Raw genomic sequence first — 19,156 nt, 5'->3', positions numbered from 1 at the left:
AAACGTGTTTAAGGAGCTTACAAATTTTGGATAATATATTTCGTATAAAATCAAAAAGTTTTAAATTTTAAAAAATATTGGTTTGGTCGAAAGGGAACAATGTTACCGAGCTCACCGTGGAAGCTTCGAACATATTTCAATTTATTTAGAATTAAACTAAAATATATAGTTAAGTAAACTTTTATAAAATAGATATGTACGATTTAATTTATTGGGTTCAATTATCCTATTATTGTATTTTAAAATACTTTTGCTAAATTTGAAATAATATATTTTAATATTAAATATATTAAAATAGAATTGGGTTCTTTAAATCATATTTAATTATCCTAATATATAAACTCAATTTAATTTAAATTATTTTCTTTAATGTATAATATACCTTAATTATTTTAACATTTAAGATAATAAATACGATGATATTTTTTCTCTTAACTAAATAGATTCTTATTAATTATATTTAATATATTAAATATTTGGTTCAACATTTCAATTTTTTAAATAACTAAATTCTAACATTACTACTCTAAATTGGAAAGTAAACTAAATAAATTTTTAATCCATTAATTATATATCAGTCGATAATATATAAGTTATTTGTAATTACCATTAGATCAAAAGTATTTTTGCAATCATTTATAAGTTATTTGTAATTACAATCAAAAGTATTTTTGCCCGTGTATCACTAATTAACCAAATATACAATTTGTTTATAATCCAATGATTAATAGTCTCTGAAGCCAAAGAGATGGTAGATTCCATTGTTCGACTCCCAAAATCCGTATTTTAAGAGACCATTCATCTATTTATCCTATGTGTGAATTTTATTTGATAAGATTACGTTATTATTTACTATTTGGTCAATTCTCCTACCGTAGTAGATATATAGATAAGATGGTTCCCACTCAAAAGACATGTCATTTTAGGCCAAAGTTCATTACTCAATAAATATTAAAATCGAGTTATATACCGTCCTTCATATAAAATATTAATTTTATTAATTAATAAGTTCATAAAGGAAGATTAAATATTTCATCATCCAATACTATTCTTTTTTAATATATTCTTTTTTAATATCATAGCATATGACATCATCAATCACAAGTCTTCACATGAATAATTTGGATAAAAAAAATTGTAAAAATTACAAATCAGTCCTATCAATAATGAGTCTTATCAATAATGTTACTAAAATAAAGCATAAACCCAACCTATAACTTTTTAAGATTATTTCTAATTCCAATTCTTTATTTAAAAAATAAGTACACCTAAAAACTTTATATTTAATTTTATAAACCAAACCATGACTCTTTTACCTTTATCAAAGAGGGGAGTTTTACCTTTATCAAAGAGGGGAATAGATATCAAGAATGAGAAGCTCTAAACCATGTTATGAATTCTACCGGTAATCAAACCATTTCACAATCTATAAAATAATATCAAGAATGAGAAGCTCTAAACCATGTTATGAATTCTACGGGTAATCAAACCATTTCACAATCTAAAATTTTATGATTTTATTTCATAATGCGTATGAATAGCTCACGCACTCTATTTTTGAACCTAAAACAGAAGAGGAGGGAGAGGGAAACACACCGAATTTTCAGACCAAACCCACCACGACCAAGAAACCAAAAGCCCCCAAAATATTCTCAATAAAATCCCACTGTCACGTTGTTCTATAAGGGGCCTTCAGTTTGTCTATATTCACAAATGGCAAAGGATCAGAATAGACATAAAGAAAAGGGGGGAAATGGAGAAACTAGGAAAGCATGGAAAAGGGTGAGTGGAGGATTACCCTTAGTCGGAAGGGCCGCCGCTCTCGGGAAGCTTGTCGACGACACGGACGCGGATGACGGGGATAGAGTCCCACCACTCCTTCAGCCGTCTGTCTCCTCCACCGCTGTTGGTACCCTTAGTTTTCTTCCCTACTCTTGAGGTCATCAAAAAGCCATATAATATTGCCCCCATTATTATGTACTTCGTTGGAACCACTGCCAGTGTTATTGCCACCCCACTCAGTACCGCCATTACCATGTCCGCGTGCTGCAACACCAACCCAAAATGTACAACTTTCTATTTCAATGGGAACTGAACGCTTTCCAAGTGTGATTTTAAATAGAGAAAATCGTCAGTATATGATCCAAAGACATATGTACGTTGATACTTGAAATTAGCACAAGATGTTTGATGAAGATTCCAAGGCATATACTTTGACTAATTCAACTATTATGCTGTTCTAAGTGGATGAAGTGTGTCACCGCTGTACTTGTCCAAGGTGTGTTGTCATGGCTGCATGACTCTTACACAGTGCTATTGTGACGCAGTAAAGCATGTTGCCCATGGCCGCATGACCCTTACAAAGTGCCTTTGTGACAAAGTAAGGCATGTTGCCCATGGTCGCATGACCCTTACAAAGTGCCATTGTGACAAAGTAAGGCAACAATTGTGACAAAGTAAGGCATGTTGCCCACAAACGTATGATGCTATTTGCTATTGTAACAAAATGAGTCTAACACAAAATCAGCTAAAAGGAACTATTTTTTAAAATTAGCTCGTGCATTATGATAAATTTTGTTCAGCCCCCTCTATTTTCCCAACGACTTCAACTTTTTAAAGCCATTTAATCACACTTATTTTTAATAGTTATCCAAGTCATGTTTGCTTGTAACCAAATTAGCTAAAATCATCGAAGAGGAAAAAGAAAATATAATGTTAGAAAGCACAACCCTCTCTAATGATATGATATTGTCGACTTTAAGCATAAGCTCACATGACTTTGCTTCTGGTTTCTCAAAAAAAAAAAAAAAAAAAAAAAACCTCATATCAATGGAAATGTAGTCATTCCGTCGACTTTGAGCATAAGCTCTCATGACTTTACATTTGGTTTCTCCAAAAAAAAAAAAAACCTCATATCAATGGAAATGTAGTCATTCCTCATAAACCCATGATCATCCCCTCGCTTAGCCAAATGTTGAGGATTGTTGGGAGACAAGTCCCACATCGGCTAATTAAAGGTTGATCATGGGTTTATAAATAAGGAATACATCTCTATTAGTATGAAACCTTTTGGGTAAACCAAAAGCAAAATCATGAGAGTCTATGCTCAAAATGGACAATATCATATCATTGTGGAGAGTCGTGGTTCCTAACATGACTCCTCTCCCAACACATAATACTATTGTTTCCTTTCCATACATGGTCACTAGCGTTTCATTGGATGTCGATGATTGAACTAAAATCTAAACTAGCCAACCTAACATAATCAGTCCACTCAGAGCAACAACTCCAGTTTTTTGGAATTGGTATTTTGAAATTTTATATTTGCTACCACCTATTTTTCAGCAAATAGTTTTATCCCAAGAAATATAAGATAAGATCTCATGCTAGATGAGTTTGAGGACACATAAAAATTTAATTAAGAAATGTGATTATACCTTCCGGGTTTTGGATATGAAAATGGACCAAATCTTCAACACTGCAATGTTTGCAGCCTGCACAATCTCGTGCACATTTTGCAAACTTTGTTGGGCAGATACTATGCTCTCCATCGTAGTCTGGTCAGAGGCAGTGCAGACCACAATCTCATCGCACTTCTCCTGAATCTTTTTCTTCCTCGCTTGAAGCATCACCAAGACCACCCAAAACAGGAGGGCAGCCACAGCCTTGCCAAACCACTCCCTACATCCGTGAATGTAAGTTAGTTGCCAGCCTTGATCATGATCCAAGAGAAAATTGAAGAATACGAGTATGTTAGGAATCACGGATCTCCACAATGGTATGATATTATCCACTTTGAGCATAAACTGTCATGGCTTTGTTTTTGGTTTCCCCATAAGGCCTCATACCAATGGAGATGTATTCCTTACTTATAAACTCATAATCATCCCCTTAATTAGCCAATGTGGGACTCTCCCAACCATCCTCGACAAGAGTATTGGAATATCTAATTGGGATATTTGGTGGAAACAAAATGCACAAACAAAACTTACTTAAATGTAATTATCAAAGATACAGCGAGCACGGTAACAGTAGCCGCTGGTCTTTCCCATTCAAGAACTTCTTTGAACCAAGGTAACCTGCTCTTAAGTGGCTTTAATAGCTCCTGCACCATGTAATCAAGTTATGACTTAAAATAAACACAAAAGAACAGAATTCTTAGAATTTTGATTAGATTAAGATGCTCGCCATGAAGATGAGTGCACTTTCACCGATGCCTTCCTCTTTCAGTCCTACAGTGGTAGCCTTGGCATGGACAACTTCCTTCTCTTTTTCTCTGGCCTGATTAATGGCATTCTCTAAGGAGAACTGTGCTTCATCACGTTCACTTACATTACAGACTTTCTCAATTTCTTCTACACTGGAGTTGGTTAACTGGGACATGTTCAAATATCTTAGAGTTGCAGTTGCATTGAATGGGCGTCCACTATTCAGCAACTTCAGATTCTCAGCAAGTTCTTTTAGTACATAATCACCCTTTGGTAACTCATCACATAAGGCAAATATTAAGAACTTTGTAGGAACAGGTGGAGATATTCTAAGCAATTCTCTGGCTGCGTGAAGCCTTATAATCCCCAGAATTGTTCTTGAATGAATCTCCCACACTTGCATTGGATTTTCCAAATTAAATTTCCGCAAAAAACAATGCAAGAGTATGATCTCCTTAATTAGCGCGAGCCAGTGATCACGTCTTGTGGAACTTGTGATCTCTGGAAACTCCAACACAACTTCCTCTGATCTTAAAATTGAGAAAATATTTGATTAATTACAAATCAAGGTTTTTCTTTTATGCTAATTGCTCGATAATGGAAACAAAATCAATAAAATATCCTCACATCTCAGGGGACTCATAGAAGATTGCCTTGTCAAAAAGTGGTGCACCCCAAGGTCCAGTGGAAGCTGGTTTCACACTGTGCAGAGTGTCCCTTGAGAGTTCTATCTCAACTGCCTTTTCGTAAGTTATCACACCAGAGGCCTCAAAATAGAGGCTGTAATTAGTTAATGTAAGCCTGCCTGAGACACAGAAATGGCCTTCATACTCGGTAATGTTCTCAATACAAAAGGGACATGGTCAAAATTCCAAATATCACAAGAGACAATCATATGAGAAATGGATCAATGAAAATTAACTAAATCTAACCAGGCCAACTTGTTGATCCAATGTGGCGCACTACCCTCTGCGAGCTAGCAGTTCCCTCCACATGTAATATGAACTCATCATCACGTAGCTCAACACCCTTTGGAGTTGCCTGTTTCTGCAGATGATTTATGCATCTGGAGATGATAAATTGTACAGAAGCCAAAAAAAAAAAAAAGTGAGAAAACTATTTACAAGTTATTGACAAATTATAGACTTCTTAATTCACTATAACTCCATAACACAATTATGTAGCCCGACCAGGTTCATGAACTTGAGTACCAACAATGAATCCAAAAACTTTTAAAAATGATGTCTGGAGGAAAAAAAAAATGCTGATTAAAAACTTTTCAATCTTATGAACACGTGAAGAGTGTTTCTAATTAGATGAAAGTTACTTCTATTTTAAACATTATACCAATCTCGATTTCCTCTCCAAAACTTTTGAGTAAGTATTGTACACGATTTCCATTAACCACAGCTACAGGAATGTTATATAATTGAAAGTATACAAAAGCATAGCGATGCTCTATCTACGAGGTATAGATCAAATGATCAATTTAACTTTAATAATACTCCTCTAGTCAATGAAATTAGTATGTGTTTCTTGCCCTCCACTGCGCTAAAGATAGAAAAATTGTAATTGAAGTTGAGAAGAAGTTAAAGATATTACTTCTCAATTTCCTTCAGAAATTTATCATAGGCTGGGAAATGCAGCCGGTGTCCAGTTGGAGCTGTTAGAGTTTCGAATGTGGATCTTGAATTGACAAGATCCGAAACTAATGGAACTAAAGACCCTAACCACACAAATGCATCTTCTCCAACATCTGGATCGTCGTCAACCTGCCAAAATAATACCAAAATTAGGTATCCGAATGCAATACAGAGAAACAGACAGGCAAATAAAACGCCAATAATCGATTGAAATCTAGTGCGACATCATGCTCCATAAGGGAGATAAGAGTTGGTTGGGGGAAAATATTCCATAACGAAAAAAGAGACATCGTTCAACTACACGCGATGCTTACAAGCAAGGGCATAAGGTCCGAATAGAAAAGAGGGATCTCATCTTGCTCTGGCGCCACATTGGCTGCTACGACTTTATTCTTCTCTTCTTTCATCTTTGCCACACACTCCTGTTACATCGACGACAGCGAAATGTAAAAGCTATACACGAACAACTCAATATTATCGATGCATAAGGCCGAGTTTCAGCACGAAAGTACCAAATTGAAAGAAATTTGGAAGCGAATCATCGAAAACTAAAATAAGAATCCAAATACAACATCACAACATCATACTCCACTTTTTGCAGTGCGTAACAAAAGAACAATCGCCACAACTAGAGTCAGAGACGATGTAATCTTCCAACAACCAAATCATATATCGGAACATTAGAAACAAAAAACGCGAACGTACATATCTTCAAACTAAATCGATAGAACCGGAAAATACAAGCCTAATAGAGAACTTCAGAACAAGGTCGATAGAGTAGAAGTGCGTTTGTGCACGAACCTCGCGAGACTCTTCAGCTTCAGTGGAAGGCATCTCCCAAGCAAGCATCATATCAAAGCTGAAGCGGCTAAACGAACCATTACAAATATCTTCCTTCAAGTTCCGGCACATATCGGCCAGAGCCTTGGCGCTACAAAACTCCAAGAACTTCCTCGAATAGCTTCCAGTCTCAGGTTTCCACGAAGTCTCAAACTCTTCCACCAATCCTTCCACAGAACTGCCGACTATCCTGCAAAGGCCACAATTATCATTTATCAATCAAAATTTAGATAAAACCACAAACCGCGAAGCAAGAAGGAGAACATTGAAGTGCCTTCGATTTGAGAGAGAGCGAAGAAGAAGAAGAAGAAGAAGAAGAGGTTATCTTACAGAGCACAGTGTTGGATGACGTCATTGGCGACGGAGGAGAGGTGTTTCCGAGAGGTCGTCTCCATTGTTGCGGTGATTTCGTTTTGCTGAACCATTGGAATGAAAGGAGTTGGAGAAAGAAGCTTTCAGTTGTAATGGCATGGCAACGCAGTGAAGGTGCGTGTTGTACGTGTCTTTATACCACTTGGCCACGTGGCATCCTCATGCAAACGCTTGAACTGTTTTTTTTTTCATCTTATTTATTTATTTATTTTTAATTGCAATAATATCCCTAACCCTAAAATAATAATAATAATAATAATAATAATAATAATAATAATAATAATAATAATCTTATTTATTTAAATTTAAAGAGAGACAAAAATAAGTAAATAAATAAAATAATTCTTATCCTCTTGGAAAATAGTGCCATTAAGAGATAGAGAGAGGAAGAAGGCAATATTTAGATTTTTGTGAAAATCCAAACATAGATTTAAAAAAGTAATTTAATATTGTGATGAAGACGGCTGTAACGGTCCAAATTCATTGTTAGTAGATATTGTTTGTGATTCATTACGTATTGTCGTCAGTCTCACGGTTTTAAAATACGTCTGTGGAGAAGCTTTCACACCCTAATAAAAAATGCTTCGTTTTCCTCTCTCTATTAACGTGAGATCTCATGATTATCTTTATGGGTATTTAAAAAACTCGATGACTAAAAAATTAGAGTAATTTAGTTGATATTGTGATGAACACGTCTAAGTAGATTCTTGTAATAGTCCAAATCTATTGCTAGTAGATATTGTCTGTGACTTGTTATGTATCGTTATCAACTTAATAGTTTTAAAATACGTTTACTAGAGAGAAACTTTCGTATCTTTATAAGAAATGTTTCGTTTTCCTCTCTAACTAACGTGGGATCTCACAATTATCTTTACAGTTATTTAAAAATTTTGATGTATAAAAAATTAGAGTAACTTAAAAAAAAAAAAAAAAAAAAAAACTAATTTGTGCGGGAGTGATAAAACCACCCTATGTGGATTTTGGGGTGAAATTATTCTCATACGTGGCAGTTGATGATTGGCTATGTAGCAGCGTGTTCATAAGGCGAAAAATAGATACCTTAGAAACCACGTTCTCTCTCTCAATTTTCATCTGCAGAGCAAAGCGACTTTCCTCTCTCTCAGCTCATCAATGAAGAAGGTCTCTGATCCTTCTTCTCTGGTTCGCCTCAACATTGGTACGTCACCTCTCTCTATCTCTCTCTCTCTCTCTCTCTCTCACACACACACACACACTTTCTCGGATTCGATTGCCTTTCATCAGTTTATTGTTTGCTCCAAGTGAATGAATTCAACTATTGATTTCAACCACTGTTTGATTAGTTTGCGAAAGAAGATTACGACATTTAGGTGCTCATGATCCTGTTGATATATTATAGCTAGCAATTGATTGATGAGTTTAGCTGATCTTTGGCACGTTCCTGCGTGGAGGGGACTTTACCTCCCATAATTAGCATTGTGCTATCTTTAATTCTGTTGTATTTATTCATTTTGTGTTAATCGAGGAGGATTTTGAGTTGATTTGGATATTTCTTTTTTTGTGAATTTTTGTGTTTACTTGCAGGTGGGAAGAAATTTAGAACAACATTAGATACATTGACTCAGCGAGAACCTGATTCGATGCTAGCTGCAATGTTTAGTGGCCGTCATACTATATGCCGGGATCCTGGGGAGGTGTGTGTTTTCGGATTAATTTATTTATGACGAGTATAAGTAATTTGTTTCATTCCAGTGATTAATCAATTGAATTTAGTCTCAAGTTTTATCGCCATATGTTGAGGTTCTACTGTTGGAACCTTCTTCTTCATTGACATAATTCACTCTCTCTGTATATGATTTTTTTTTTTACCTAGAACTCTACTCCATTTCTATTACGGACATTAATATCTTATTTGATGCAGGGATCTGTCTTTGTGGACAGGGATGGGAAGCATTTTCGACACATTCTCAATTGGTTAAGAGATGGCATAGTTCCAACTCTTTCTGACTCTGAGATTCAAGAGCTTCTGCGAGAGGCAGAGTACTATCAGTTGCTCGTGAGCCGTCATTCTTTCCTATAGTTCAAGCTTTAATTTATAATTTCACGACTTCTTTTTTTGTTAATATTTATTTTCCATGTCGGTTTTATTGTGGAAGGGGCTACTGTCCATATTAATGGTTTGAGGGAATTGCAAATTATTCAGGGACTCATCGATGGAATAACTGAACTAACAAGTAAAAAGAAGGAAGATGAGGAACCTCAGTCAGAGCTGAAGCGTGTTGATGTTATCAAGTGCATACAGTTTGAGAAAGTTAGACTGCGAGGGGTTAACCTTTCTGGGCTTGATCTGTCCAAGCTGGTAAATATTTTTCGAGTTTCTTGACTTATTAGCTGATAACTTTTTAAGTAAAAGAAGCAATCTCATTATGGACCAAATCTTACAAAGAAGTTTAGAGGTAGTTTTGACAATGGTAAGGTTCTTCATCAAGGAAGGCCTAATATGTCTTGTTTTATTAGAAAGTTGTTGCCCATGGAATCAAGTATTTCAAACCCATAATTTCAGTCTCCAACCTATTATATTTATTGCTAAGATTTTGACTTAGAGAATGCAGAAAATGATCACAAGTACCATTTTGGAGAATTAGGACAATTTTGGGGCTGGTAGGCAAGTCCTCACTGATATCTTTAATAGCTCACCAAGTTATTGGGCGCTGACTTTGAAAAGGCCCCAGTTCACATTATTGGGTTTTTTTTTTCTGGATACGATCCTTTGATGGAAAATTTTGATTTTACGTGGATGTCTTGAATGGGTAATTGTTTTTACTCTTTCAACTTCTCTATCTTAACTAGTGGTAGACCTAAGAGTGAATTCTTCGCCACTAGGGGTTTCAGTTTGAGGGAAGAATAAAATTTATCCAACTCATCTACAGTTTGCAAACAATACAGTTTTCTTTTATTCTAGTAGAGGGGAACTGTTTCATCCCTTTGAACGAAATTAATATGAACCAAGACATAAATCATGCAATATAATCTTCAGGGAAGATTTTGGATATTAAAATTAAAGTTGCATACTATGCCTCTTAAGCCATGAGCTTGTTTCTTTGCATTTCTTGTGTTTAGATTTGTATGCTAGAGTCATTAAGTAGTCTTGATCAAGCTATCTTGTGAAGTGATTTGAATCACGGGTTTTCTTGAAAGTTGCATATTAATCTTGATATTGATTATCAAGGTAATACATTTCAAAACTTTCCCTTGGGTTGATTCCTTATCGTTTTTGGAGTTTTGGATAATTTGGATCTAAAGGTCTTTTAAGGTTAGATAAAATCCCAAGAGTTTCGTAACTGAGATCCTTATTGTTTTTCAATCAGCGAGGTAGGGCCTTTATTTTGTTATTAGTGACACTTTCAGGAATCCTTGCAAAGTCATCCCCTAATGTTTGCCTCAGCTTGATAATTTCATTTCTTCTTTGTTAGAAATGAGATTGTACTTGCTTCTAGGAAGATCACTGGATTGCACCAAATCCCCTTCGCTTTCTCTTTCTGGATTTTTACAGTATTCTACTGGCAAAACAATTCCCCTACTATTCTACAGTAGGGATCTTCTCGTAATTTTCAATTTTGGGCCTAATCTGATATGAACGGGGCCGCACTTCCCTCTGTTTTGTCGTGAATGCTATTTTTGCTTGCTTCTTGCTCATGGAAGACCAACACCATACAAAGCAGAAAAGTGAGATAAATTGGAGAGTTTTTAGAGGTTTGGACCTTGGCTACGTTCAAGGCCTCTCTCCTGAATTTCTGTAATCGAGGATCTTAGTGTTAATTGTTAATTGGAGCTATTTTCTGTATTTGTTTTGTAGCTAGTAAGTTCTTGTATTTTCTTTTCTCTGGCTCCTGTGTCTCGGGACTTCATTTTTCTATTTCCCTTTTGTCTACATTCATTGTTATCAGTGAAAACTGGTTTCTCATTTTCAGAAAAGGTGCGGTAGGTGAGGACTGATATAACTTAGTAATTTACCATAGAACAATAAATTATATTCTCAATTTAGATATACTTAATTCTGGGCTATTTTATAAAATTTGTTTTTTTTATGTATGTTGCTATATCTGCAAGTATCTCTATTTAACCGTATCTGTTGGTTGCTGCTGATGCAAGATTACATATCTCATGTCTAAAGCTGTTAAAATTTTAAAATATGCAGGACCTTTCATATGTTGACTTCAGCTATGCAAGTCTTAAAAACGTGTTCTTCTCACGTGCAAACCTTCAGTGTGCTAAGTTTCGGGTATGTACAAGCAGTTGCATCTAACTATGGAGACTTCTGTGATTACAAATTTGTAATTATTAGTTTTTTCCATGAAGGGCGGAAGATAACTTCCACCAGCAGCAGTTCACTATTTTTCTTGATAAATTTCGACTGTATGGAATTGATCTGGTAGTCACTGAAAAGAAGTTCGTCAATATATATTTCAGGATAATTCAAAGTTTGGCATGTTCTCTATATATTTGTAACAATATCAATAATTGTGCATTGTGCATAATGTTTATATCAATAATCGCTTGATTTCTGAAAAATATTCTAAATTTCTAAAAGTTGAGTTCATACAGTATCTGTCAAGGATGCATCTATATCCCATTTTTTCATTTTGTACATGCAGGATGCAGACGCTGAGGGCTCAATTTTTCATAATGCAACTTTGCGAGAGTATAAAATGAATACTTGATTCCCTTTTTGTTACAGTTTTTAATTATCTGAGGACTGCGTTCTTATTAATTTTATTTTGCCTAGGAAGATGTGAATTTACTGGAGCAAACCTTCGTGGGGCCTTATTAGCAGCTGCTAATCTCCAGAGTGCCAATTTACAAGGCAAGTTTCTTTTATCACTGTACATTTCTCTATAACACTTTTTTTTTTAACAAGTGTTTCTCCATCAGTTATTTGCTCGATTCTACTGGTTAACTTAAATTCAGTTTTGCAATGAAGATTCCATTATGTTTAGTTTAGACTAAATCCTAGTTTTGTCCCAATGAGATTTTTGCTTGTCACTTTGGGATTAGTTGGACATTGTTGAATTTTACAATCTTTCCAGATAAATATTTCTTTCGTGGACCCAGGACAAAATATTTCTTAAGACGACAAAGAGGGCCGTGTAATACGTTTACCTCACAAATGGGGGAACATTGCTCGATACACAGTGTGCAAAGGTGATGGCTAGAAAAAATAAAAGTGAAATGGACAAACAGGATCCTATGATGGAAGACACTGATTATGAGGAAAAGAAATTTGGATGCATGTTTAAAAGTACTTGATCATTATTTTTTTCTGAGTACCTGTGATTACTATACTTGTTACAAAGAAACAACACAAATCCCATGGACCTTCAGTTTGAAGCAATTTCATTTGTTTAGCCTCAACAATAACCTAAAGGCCATCTTTTCCCTATTTGTTCCTGTGCTATGGCTTGCCAGGAGAGAATCTCTTCATATGTTTGAGCTGAAAGGTTGCATCACTAGAGAAACACTGGTTTAACAAACATTTTCTTATGAGATTTGGTTCCTTCTATTCATTTTTTTTGGTATTTTTGTATCTTTTTTGTCTTTGTCAAAACTTATTTCCAATCAGCTACCAGTAAGTGATCCACTTTTGTTAAGTTTAAGCATTGTAATATGGTTCTATTTCTTTAAAATCTCCCAAACATAAGTGATCATCGGTCTTCATGAAATTATATTTGTTATCCGATGACCCAATCAAAGTAATTGTTAACTTCTTTTCTTTTTAATAGAAAAGGCTATGGTGCATATTATTTGCTTCCATTAACATTTCTACTATACCCTCTGAAGTCTTTCATGTCAAACTGCAGATGCTTGTTTGGTGGATTGCAGCTTCTGCGGAGCAGATTTACGCTCTGCACACCTTCAGGTTCAACACATGTCTTCGATAAGATTTTATATACTCTCGATATTGTTTTTATCATTTTCTTGATTACGAACATTTCATTACGCTCTGCCACACCTTGTCGTATCATGAATCTTTGGATGTCTCTCCACTCCCTTCATTGTTGGTCAATTTCTGCCCTCAGCAGGGAGTTAGGGATATTCAAATGAAAAATATACATTAAAAACGGTAAGTTACGTCGTAGGAATAACGCTATACCATTGTCACAAAAAATTTCAGGGGGCTGATCTAACTAGTGCGAACTTAGAGGGAGCTAATCTTGAAGGAGCAAATTTGAAGGTAAAATTTATATATATATCTAGCACTTTGCTTCCTCATCTTTAGAAACAAAATTCCGTGACGTCCACTGATTGTAGGGCGCAAAACTTTCAAACGCCAATTTGAGGGGTGCAAACCTACAACGAGCCTATTTGCGATATGTGAATCTTCAAAATACTGTAAGTTCTGGTTGAATTGTAAGATCGTATAGACTTTGTTCGTGTTCATTTCTTTTTGTTCCCTCTAAAATTAATAGAATTGTAAGATTGTATAGAAAATCTTTCCATTTTTCGAACTTTGACTTGACATCTACTTAATTTTACAGCAATTGGAAGGTGCAAGGCTGGATGGGGCAAATTTACTGGGAGCAATCAGATGAACTAGTGTTTAAGGTGTATGATTCAAGGAATATCACTATGCTTTTATAAGTATATAGCATGCATATATATAATATCATTATGGTGGTGAATGTTTGCTGAATCCACGTTTAAGTGGTGAGAGTTCTCTTATTTATAATCATTTACAGAATACAGAATACAGAATGATAAATTACAAATAATATGGAAATAGGAATAAAAGGAAAGAATAATAAATGAATAGAATATATTTGCCTTTGGGCAAATATGGTAACCCGTAATATAAGGCAAATATCTAGATATTTGTCTTATAATGAACGGTCAACTATCCTTAACAGCATGCATATATAATATCATTCTGATTTCCTGTTCATTAAATTATGCAACATAAAATCTTCCAAATCATTTAGTTGGATCAGTAGATATATTATTTACTTAACAGTGAAAGTTTTCTTCCCTCTAAATCTTTAGACATCACTTTATACACTATTGTATTTATTTAATTTTTTGTTTTTATTTTTTTAAAATTGGACTTTTTTTTTTTAAATTATTATTTTAGATTTCAATTTTGTTAAGAAAGCATATGAATTCTTAGTCAAATTTCAAAAACAAATATAAAATATAAAAAGAAAAAAAAAACTCAGATAAAAACTTTAAAAATGATAATTTAATTAATAGGGTTTAGAATATATATATATATAGATATATATATATAGATAGGTACATTAAATTGAAATTGTAGCATAAATTGAATCACATTTTTCTAAGCGAGAGACGCACCAAACAAAATTTTAAATTATGCTAATTTTTTTTAAAAGAATGAAAACTTTTTTTAAAAGAATGAAAATAATATCAGTGCATTTACTGTTTTTTTTAATCTATTTATCGTTATATATTAATTTAACTTCTTTCTTGTCTATCGAATCTATTATTATTATTTTTTTGGTATTATTATTATTTTTTTGGGTTATATATATATTTTTTTTGTTGTGGTAGGAGATCCACAACGATCATAATAGAACAATTACAATCGAAGAGTCTCCTTCAATGACTAGTCATGCCTTATACACATCAAATGTGGACTAAAAGAAGTTAGTTTAGGATTTGAAGAAGTTACCATTAAAATATACTTTACAAACCTTAGTACACTTATTATTAACTTACCCTTAATTGAATTTTGGAATAAACAACCTCTTTCTTTTTCTTTCCTTTTTTTTTTTTTTTTTTTTTTTTTTTTTTTTGTTAGAATTACAAATAATAAAAGATTGAAATAATTATATTTTAAAGATAAGTAAAAAAAAGATTAAAGTAACATTTGTCATGAAATAAAATTAAAACAAAAAATTGTGCCTATAAACATCATTGAATGTAATACTACAAGAATATGTCACTCTTCAAATTTTTTTTGAAAAACATTTTTAAGTGACCCACTCTCCTTTTAAAATATAATATCTCTCTATATAAAGTGAAAAATCACATATTTTTACCTTAATCAACTTAAGAATTGTTTTAGAAATTAGAAAATGACCTCAAATTTCATAATAATTATACCTAATAACAAGAAATTAAAGAGATGAAGAGATGACTGAAGTGTAACTCCGACTAACTAATCGTGAACTGAAATACAACTCCGACTAGCTAATAGTCAACTGAAGTACAACTCCGACTAGCTAATAGTCAACTGAAGTACAACTCCGACTAGCTAATAGTCAACTGAAGTACAACTCCGACTAGCTAATAGTCAACTGAAATACAACTCCGACTAGCTAATAGTCAACTGAAATACAACTCCGACTAGCTAATAGTCAACTGAAATACAACTCCGACTAGCTAATAGTCAACTGAAATACAACTCCGACTAGCTAATAGTCAACTGAAGTACAACTCCAACAACTCCGACTAGCTAATAGTCAACTGAAGTACAACTCCGACTAGCTAATAGTCAACTGAAGTACAACTCCGACTAGCTAATAGTCAACTGAAGTACAACTCCGACCAGCTAGTAGCCAATAAGTAACTGAAATATAACTCCGACTAGATAATAGCCAATAAGTCTGAAATATAACTCCAACAAGATCGTGAGACTCAAAATTATAAACATGAGACATGAGAAATCGATGAGACTAAAAATAATTCACCTATTTCCAAAAACAAAATCGTGAACAACATTCATACTTTGTATAATTAGATCAAAAATGGAACTTTGATTCCCTCGACAGTTCACTTTACATAAGGATTCCCTCAACATTGTTGAGGGCTTTCTTTACGACCTTAAACTTCTCTACATTAACTTTATTACCCTTAATCATATACTCTTTAATGAAGAACAACATACCGCTTCGAAGAGGTTCGAGCTCAGGGTTAATAGCGACTCGAGTGAATGCGTTCCAAATCAACTTGTCAGGACGTTCAAAGATCGAATCAAACAGCATACGGAAATGCATGATCCTCTTTGGAGTAAGAAGCATGATATCACTCAGATCCACAGACTTCAAAACTGCGAGGGAGAGAGTAAACGAAGCGATCATCTCGGCCGTGAATTTCGCAAGATTCATCGACCTAACAAGCTGCATCGTTTCCAGTTCTTTGAAGTGATCCCATAGGCAATACTGTGGCGAAGAAGTGTGACAGAGTCAAAAGGTGGTAATAATTTCACAAACGTGTCGAAGTTCGATCGACAAAACAAGTGTAGACCAAAGAAAAACGAAACGAAAAAAATAATTTACCTGTAACGTAAACTTATGGTTTTTTTCGTGCTCACACAATTTGGAAGCTAGAATAGTGTAGTACTTGTTAAACACTTTCTCCTGTAAGCAGCAGTCCACAAGAACCCTCATTATCTCCCTGTCCTGTAGGATTATGAGAGATGGTGTCAACAGAATAGAACAGATGAGATGAGACGAACAAAATTTTCAATATATTCTACGAACCTGCTTTCCAGATAAATCCAATCTTAAAAGCTTTTCAAATGCATCAACATAATCCTCTCCACTCATTATAATACAGAATATTGCCTTTCTAGCATCTGTATTCATTCTCTGTGCAGCGGCAAGTTGAAGCATTTTTTGAGCTTCAAGAACCTCGGTGTCGATCGTGCTGGCAAACTCCGTAATGTTTTCTGATGTCGTCGTTACATCTCCAGTTAACCACCACTGTCCCTTCTTGTCGGGATCGAGCAACTTTTTCCATTTTATGCCTCTAATTATTATATCTTCCACTCCTAACTGAAAACAAATAATTAAAGGAGAAAAAGGTCAGACAGGAATCACACTGTTTTTCTATAGATATCATGACTCGACAAGGCAAGGTTACATAGCTCGAGCGTAGAATCTCGCTCTTTGTTTAAATATATATACATACACTACCCAACTTTTCATGTCCTTTCTATGTCTAACGCATCTTAAGGCTTGTCAAATGACTCCAAACAGAGTAAACCATGAGTTAGCCTAGTACATTAGTAGATGCAAAATGAAGTAAAGGACTTTTCTTGGGAGAATAATGAAGTAAAGGACTTTTCTTGGGAGAATATACCAAAACTCAGGGTGTGTAACAGCCCAAGCCTAAGCTGCGGTAGATATTGTCCTCTTTGGACTTTCTCTTCCGAGCTTCCCCTCAAGGCTTTAAAACGCGTCTCCTAGGGAAAGGTTTCCACACCCTTATAAGGAATGTTTCGTTCCCCTCTCCAACCGATGTGGGATCTCACAGCCCAAGCTGTGGTAGATATTGTCCTCTACTTTCCCTTCCGGGCTTCCCCTCAAGGTTTAAAACGGGTCCCCTAGGGAGAGGTTTCCACACCCTTATAAGGAATGTTTCGTTCCCCTCTCCAATCAACGTGGGATCTCACATGGTGGCTACTTAATATATTAAAATGTCGGGTCTAGAAAGAGCAAGTATTTAGCAAGTTAAGCTCTACACTAAAAAAATAGGGTAACCTACAAAGAAGCAAGGCAATGAAATAGAAGAGAAAGACCTTGTGTAGCCATTTCTTTATCCGCGTATGGTTTGCAGGATCGTCCTTGGGTTTCTTCTTGTTATTCTTGATGTCACATATAGTCTCGAGCATGAACTCCATCTGCATCCATCCACATTTTAATCTTACAAAGATTCAAACAAATAAAACAAAGGGTAAACCAAATAATATTACTTATACAAACTCACTCTCTTTCCATTGATGTTTTGTTGACCATCTCCTGAGGCCGCCTTCACCTCATTAACCTTACTTTGAACACTCACAATGAAATTCTTCATTGCACAAGGATCATCACCCCTTATTTTCATTCCACAGCCTATCAAATTAGAATTAACAATGTTTCAGTAACATAACAATTAACACTAGTGAAAGATTGACAAACTCGATACCAGCTTACATTGTAGAACTGTTAGGATGGTGGATACATCGATTTCTGTCAATCGCTTGCTCAGTATAATCAGAAAATCATAGATCAGATCACTGAAAAGCATCAAAAGATACAATAATGCTTATTACAAATATGTGGATATATGCATTGTATAATGAAATATACAAAATAATCTGCATATTTACGTACCTAGCACAAACTTCAAACACGCACAAATAGGAAAGCAATAGCGTAAGATTCCGTAAAGAAAGATTATCTTCTTTCAGGTATTCGTCCTGAAAAAGATGTATGATTTTCTTAATAATTCTCAAAATTTAAATCAAACATTTAAGGACGTATTCAGGTGGTGGCAGCCTCACCTCAAATGTGTTAGCAAGGGAGGCCATGAGTCTTGCGCTAAAGTCAGAACCAACCAAACAACCCATACCTGCAACAAAAGCCGCGAAAACAGCAGCATACCTTACAAAAGAAACAAACAAGTTAGGGTAAATTAACAAGCCAAAAAGTGGTAAGGGAAGGTTGATAACAATATTAAGCAGACACTCAACTGTTCATTGCCACGAGGACCGCGCGAACAAGATGCCAGAACCTCCTCACTAATAATTTGAGAAGCAATGCTGCGTGAAATAGACTGCAAATTGATACATCACAATTAATTCCATATTCGTAACATTCCACGGACACCTTTCCTAATGATAATCAAAATTTGATATAAACAAACAAGAAAGTTCAAATAAAATATCATACGTGATAGACGGTAGACATTTCCCCTGTTACTGATTCCACATTTGATTCGGAAAGCCTGTTTAAAAGACCTGAAAAATTCGAAAAATTGCAAATTATATTTGAAATTGAAGAACATGAAGGGAAAAAAATTGGAGCAATAATCATAAAAGCTACCCACCTCGAACACGCCTACGGAGTTGAGTATGATCTTCAGGCTCAATTCCTTTGTGCAATCTCAAGTTAGGAGCAATATATTTTTGGGGCGTGACAGGAAGTTTTTGAACCTCAATCCGTGCAGCACAAGGGGATTCCACACCATCATCAGCAGTAACTTGATGTTGTCCTGACATCTTTTTCTTCTTCCGTTTTTTACTTTTCTTTGAAGTTTCTTCCACTTCACCGTCACCCACGCTTGCTTTCTCAATTTCACTCTCTTGGGATTGTTCTAACATTTTCCTTTTCT

At 34.9% G+C, this 19,156-nt stretch overlaps 3 protein-coding genes across 3 annotated transcripts in view; 1 reads left to right on the top strand and 2 right to left on the bottom strand.

Moving 5' to 3' along the window:
* Positions 1-1,406: 1,406 nt before the first annotated feature.
* On the bottom strand, positions 1,407-7,164 carry LOC111781330 (uncharacterized). The gene is made up of 11 exons (XM_023661862.2): positions 7,022-7,164; positions 6,653-6,881; positions 6,166-6,273; positions 5,811-5,980; positions 5,141-5,274; positions 4,836-5,013; positions 4,189-4,738; positions 3,993-4,105; positions 3,438-3,681; positions 1,799-2,046; positions 1,407-1,701 (listed from the first exon to the last, which is right to left on the bottom strand). Exons 1-10 carry the CDS (start codon positions 7,114-7,116, stop codon positions 1,801-1,803), a joined length of 2,067 nt encoding a protein of 688 aa, XP_023517630.1. The 5' UTR covers positions 7,117-7,164; the 3' UTR covers positions 1,407-1,701; positions 1,799-1,800.
* A 930-nt stretch (positions 7,165-8,094) lies between these two features.
* Positions 8,095-13,733, top strand: LOC111781240 (FH protein interacting protein FIP2). The gene is made up of 11 exons (XM_087120129.1): positions 8,095-8,240; positions 8,627-8,736; positions 8,964-9,098; positions 9,246-9,401; positions 11,241-11,324; positions 11,698-11,744; positions 11,833-11,906; positions 12,901-12,959; positions 13,215-13,274; positions 13,352-13,432; positions 13,579-13,733. The coding sequence occupies exons 1-11, from the start codon at positions 8,195-8,197 to the stop codon at positions 13,630-13,632; spliced, it is 906 nt and encodes a 301-aa protein (XP_086976255.1). The 5' UTR covers positions 8,095-8,194; the 3' UTR covers positions 13,633-13,733.
* Positions 13,734-15,648: 1,915 nt separating this feature from the next.
* The window catches only part of LOC111781239 (MIF4G domain-containing protein / MA3 domain-containing protein), a 4,285-nt gene continuing 777 nt past the window's right edge, over positions 15,649-19,156 (bottom strand). The window contains exons 2-12 of the mRNA XM_023661720.2: positions 18,872-19,156; positions 18,715-18,782; positions 18,516-18,598; positions 18,327-18,426; positions 18,157-18,242; positions 17,977-18,059; positions 17,768-17,895; positions 17,580-17,681; positions 16,540-16,833; positions 16,336-16,458; positions 15,649-16,218 (exon numbers count right to left, since the gene is read on the bottom strand). The exon at positions 18,872-19,156 is cut by the window's right edge and continues 331 nt beyond it. Coding sequence (XP_023517488.2) covers positions 15,835-16,218; positions 16,336-16,458; positions 16,540-16,833; positions 17,580-17,681; positions 17,768-17,895; positions 17,977-18,059; positions 18,157-18,242; positions 18,327-18,426; positions 18,516-18,598; positions 18,715-18,782; positions 18,872-19,156 — 1,736 coding nt within the window. The 3' untranslated portion in view covers positions 15,649-15,834. The remainder of the gene's footprint in view (positions 16,219-16,335; positions 16,459-16,539; positions 16,834-17,579; positions 17,682-17,767; positions 17,896-17,976; positions 18,060-18,156; positions 18,243-18,326; positions 18,427-18,515; positions 18,599-18,714; positions 18,783-18,871) is intronic.

The sequence above is a fragment of the Cucurbita pepo genome, chromosome 19, assembly GCF_057944985.1.
Source record: "Cucurbita pepo subsp. pepo isolate OVF chromosome 19, ASM5794498v1, whole genome shotgun sequence".
Taxonomy (NCBI): domain Eukaryota; kingdom Viridiplantae; phylum Streptophyta; class Magnoliopsida; order Cucurbitales; family Cucurbitaceae; genus Cucurbita; species Cucurbita pepo.
The sequence above is the reverse complement of the archived record's forward strand: the minus strand, read 5'-3'. Positions and strand labels throughout refer to the sequence as shown.

Coding starts and splice junctions, on each gene's coding strand:
- LOC111781330 (XM_023661862.2), bottom strand. CDS start 7,116: ATGGTTCAGCAAAACGAAATCACCGCAACAATGGAGACGACCTCTCGG. Junction 6,882..7,021: donor GTCATCCAACACTGTGCTCT/GTAAGATAACCT, acceptor TGGCCTTTGCAG/GATAGTCGGCAGTTCTGTGG. Junction 5,981..6,165: donor CGGACCTTATGCCCTTGCTT/GTAAGCATCGCG, acceptor TTATTTTGGCAG/GTTGACGACGATCCAGATGT.
- LOC111781240 (XM_087120129.1), top strand. CDS start 8,195: ATGAAGAAGGTCTCTGATCCTTCTTCTCTGGTTCGCCTCAACATTG. Junction 11,745..11,832: donor CATAATGCAACTTTGCGAGA/GTATAAAATGAA, acceptor TTGCCTAGGAAG/ATGTGAATTTACTGGAGCAA. Junction 13,275..13,351: donor TTGAAGGAGCAAATTTGAAG/GTAAAATTTATA, acceptor CACTGATTGTAG/GGCGCAAAACTTTCAAACGC.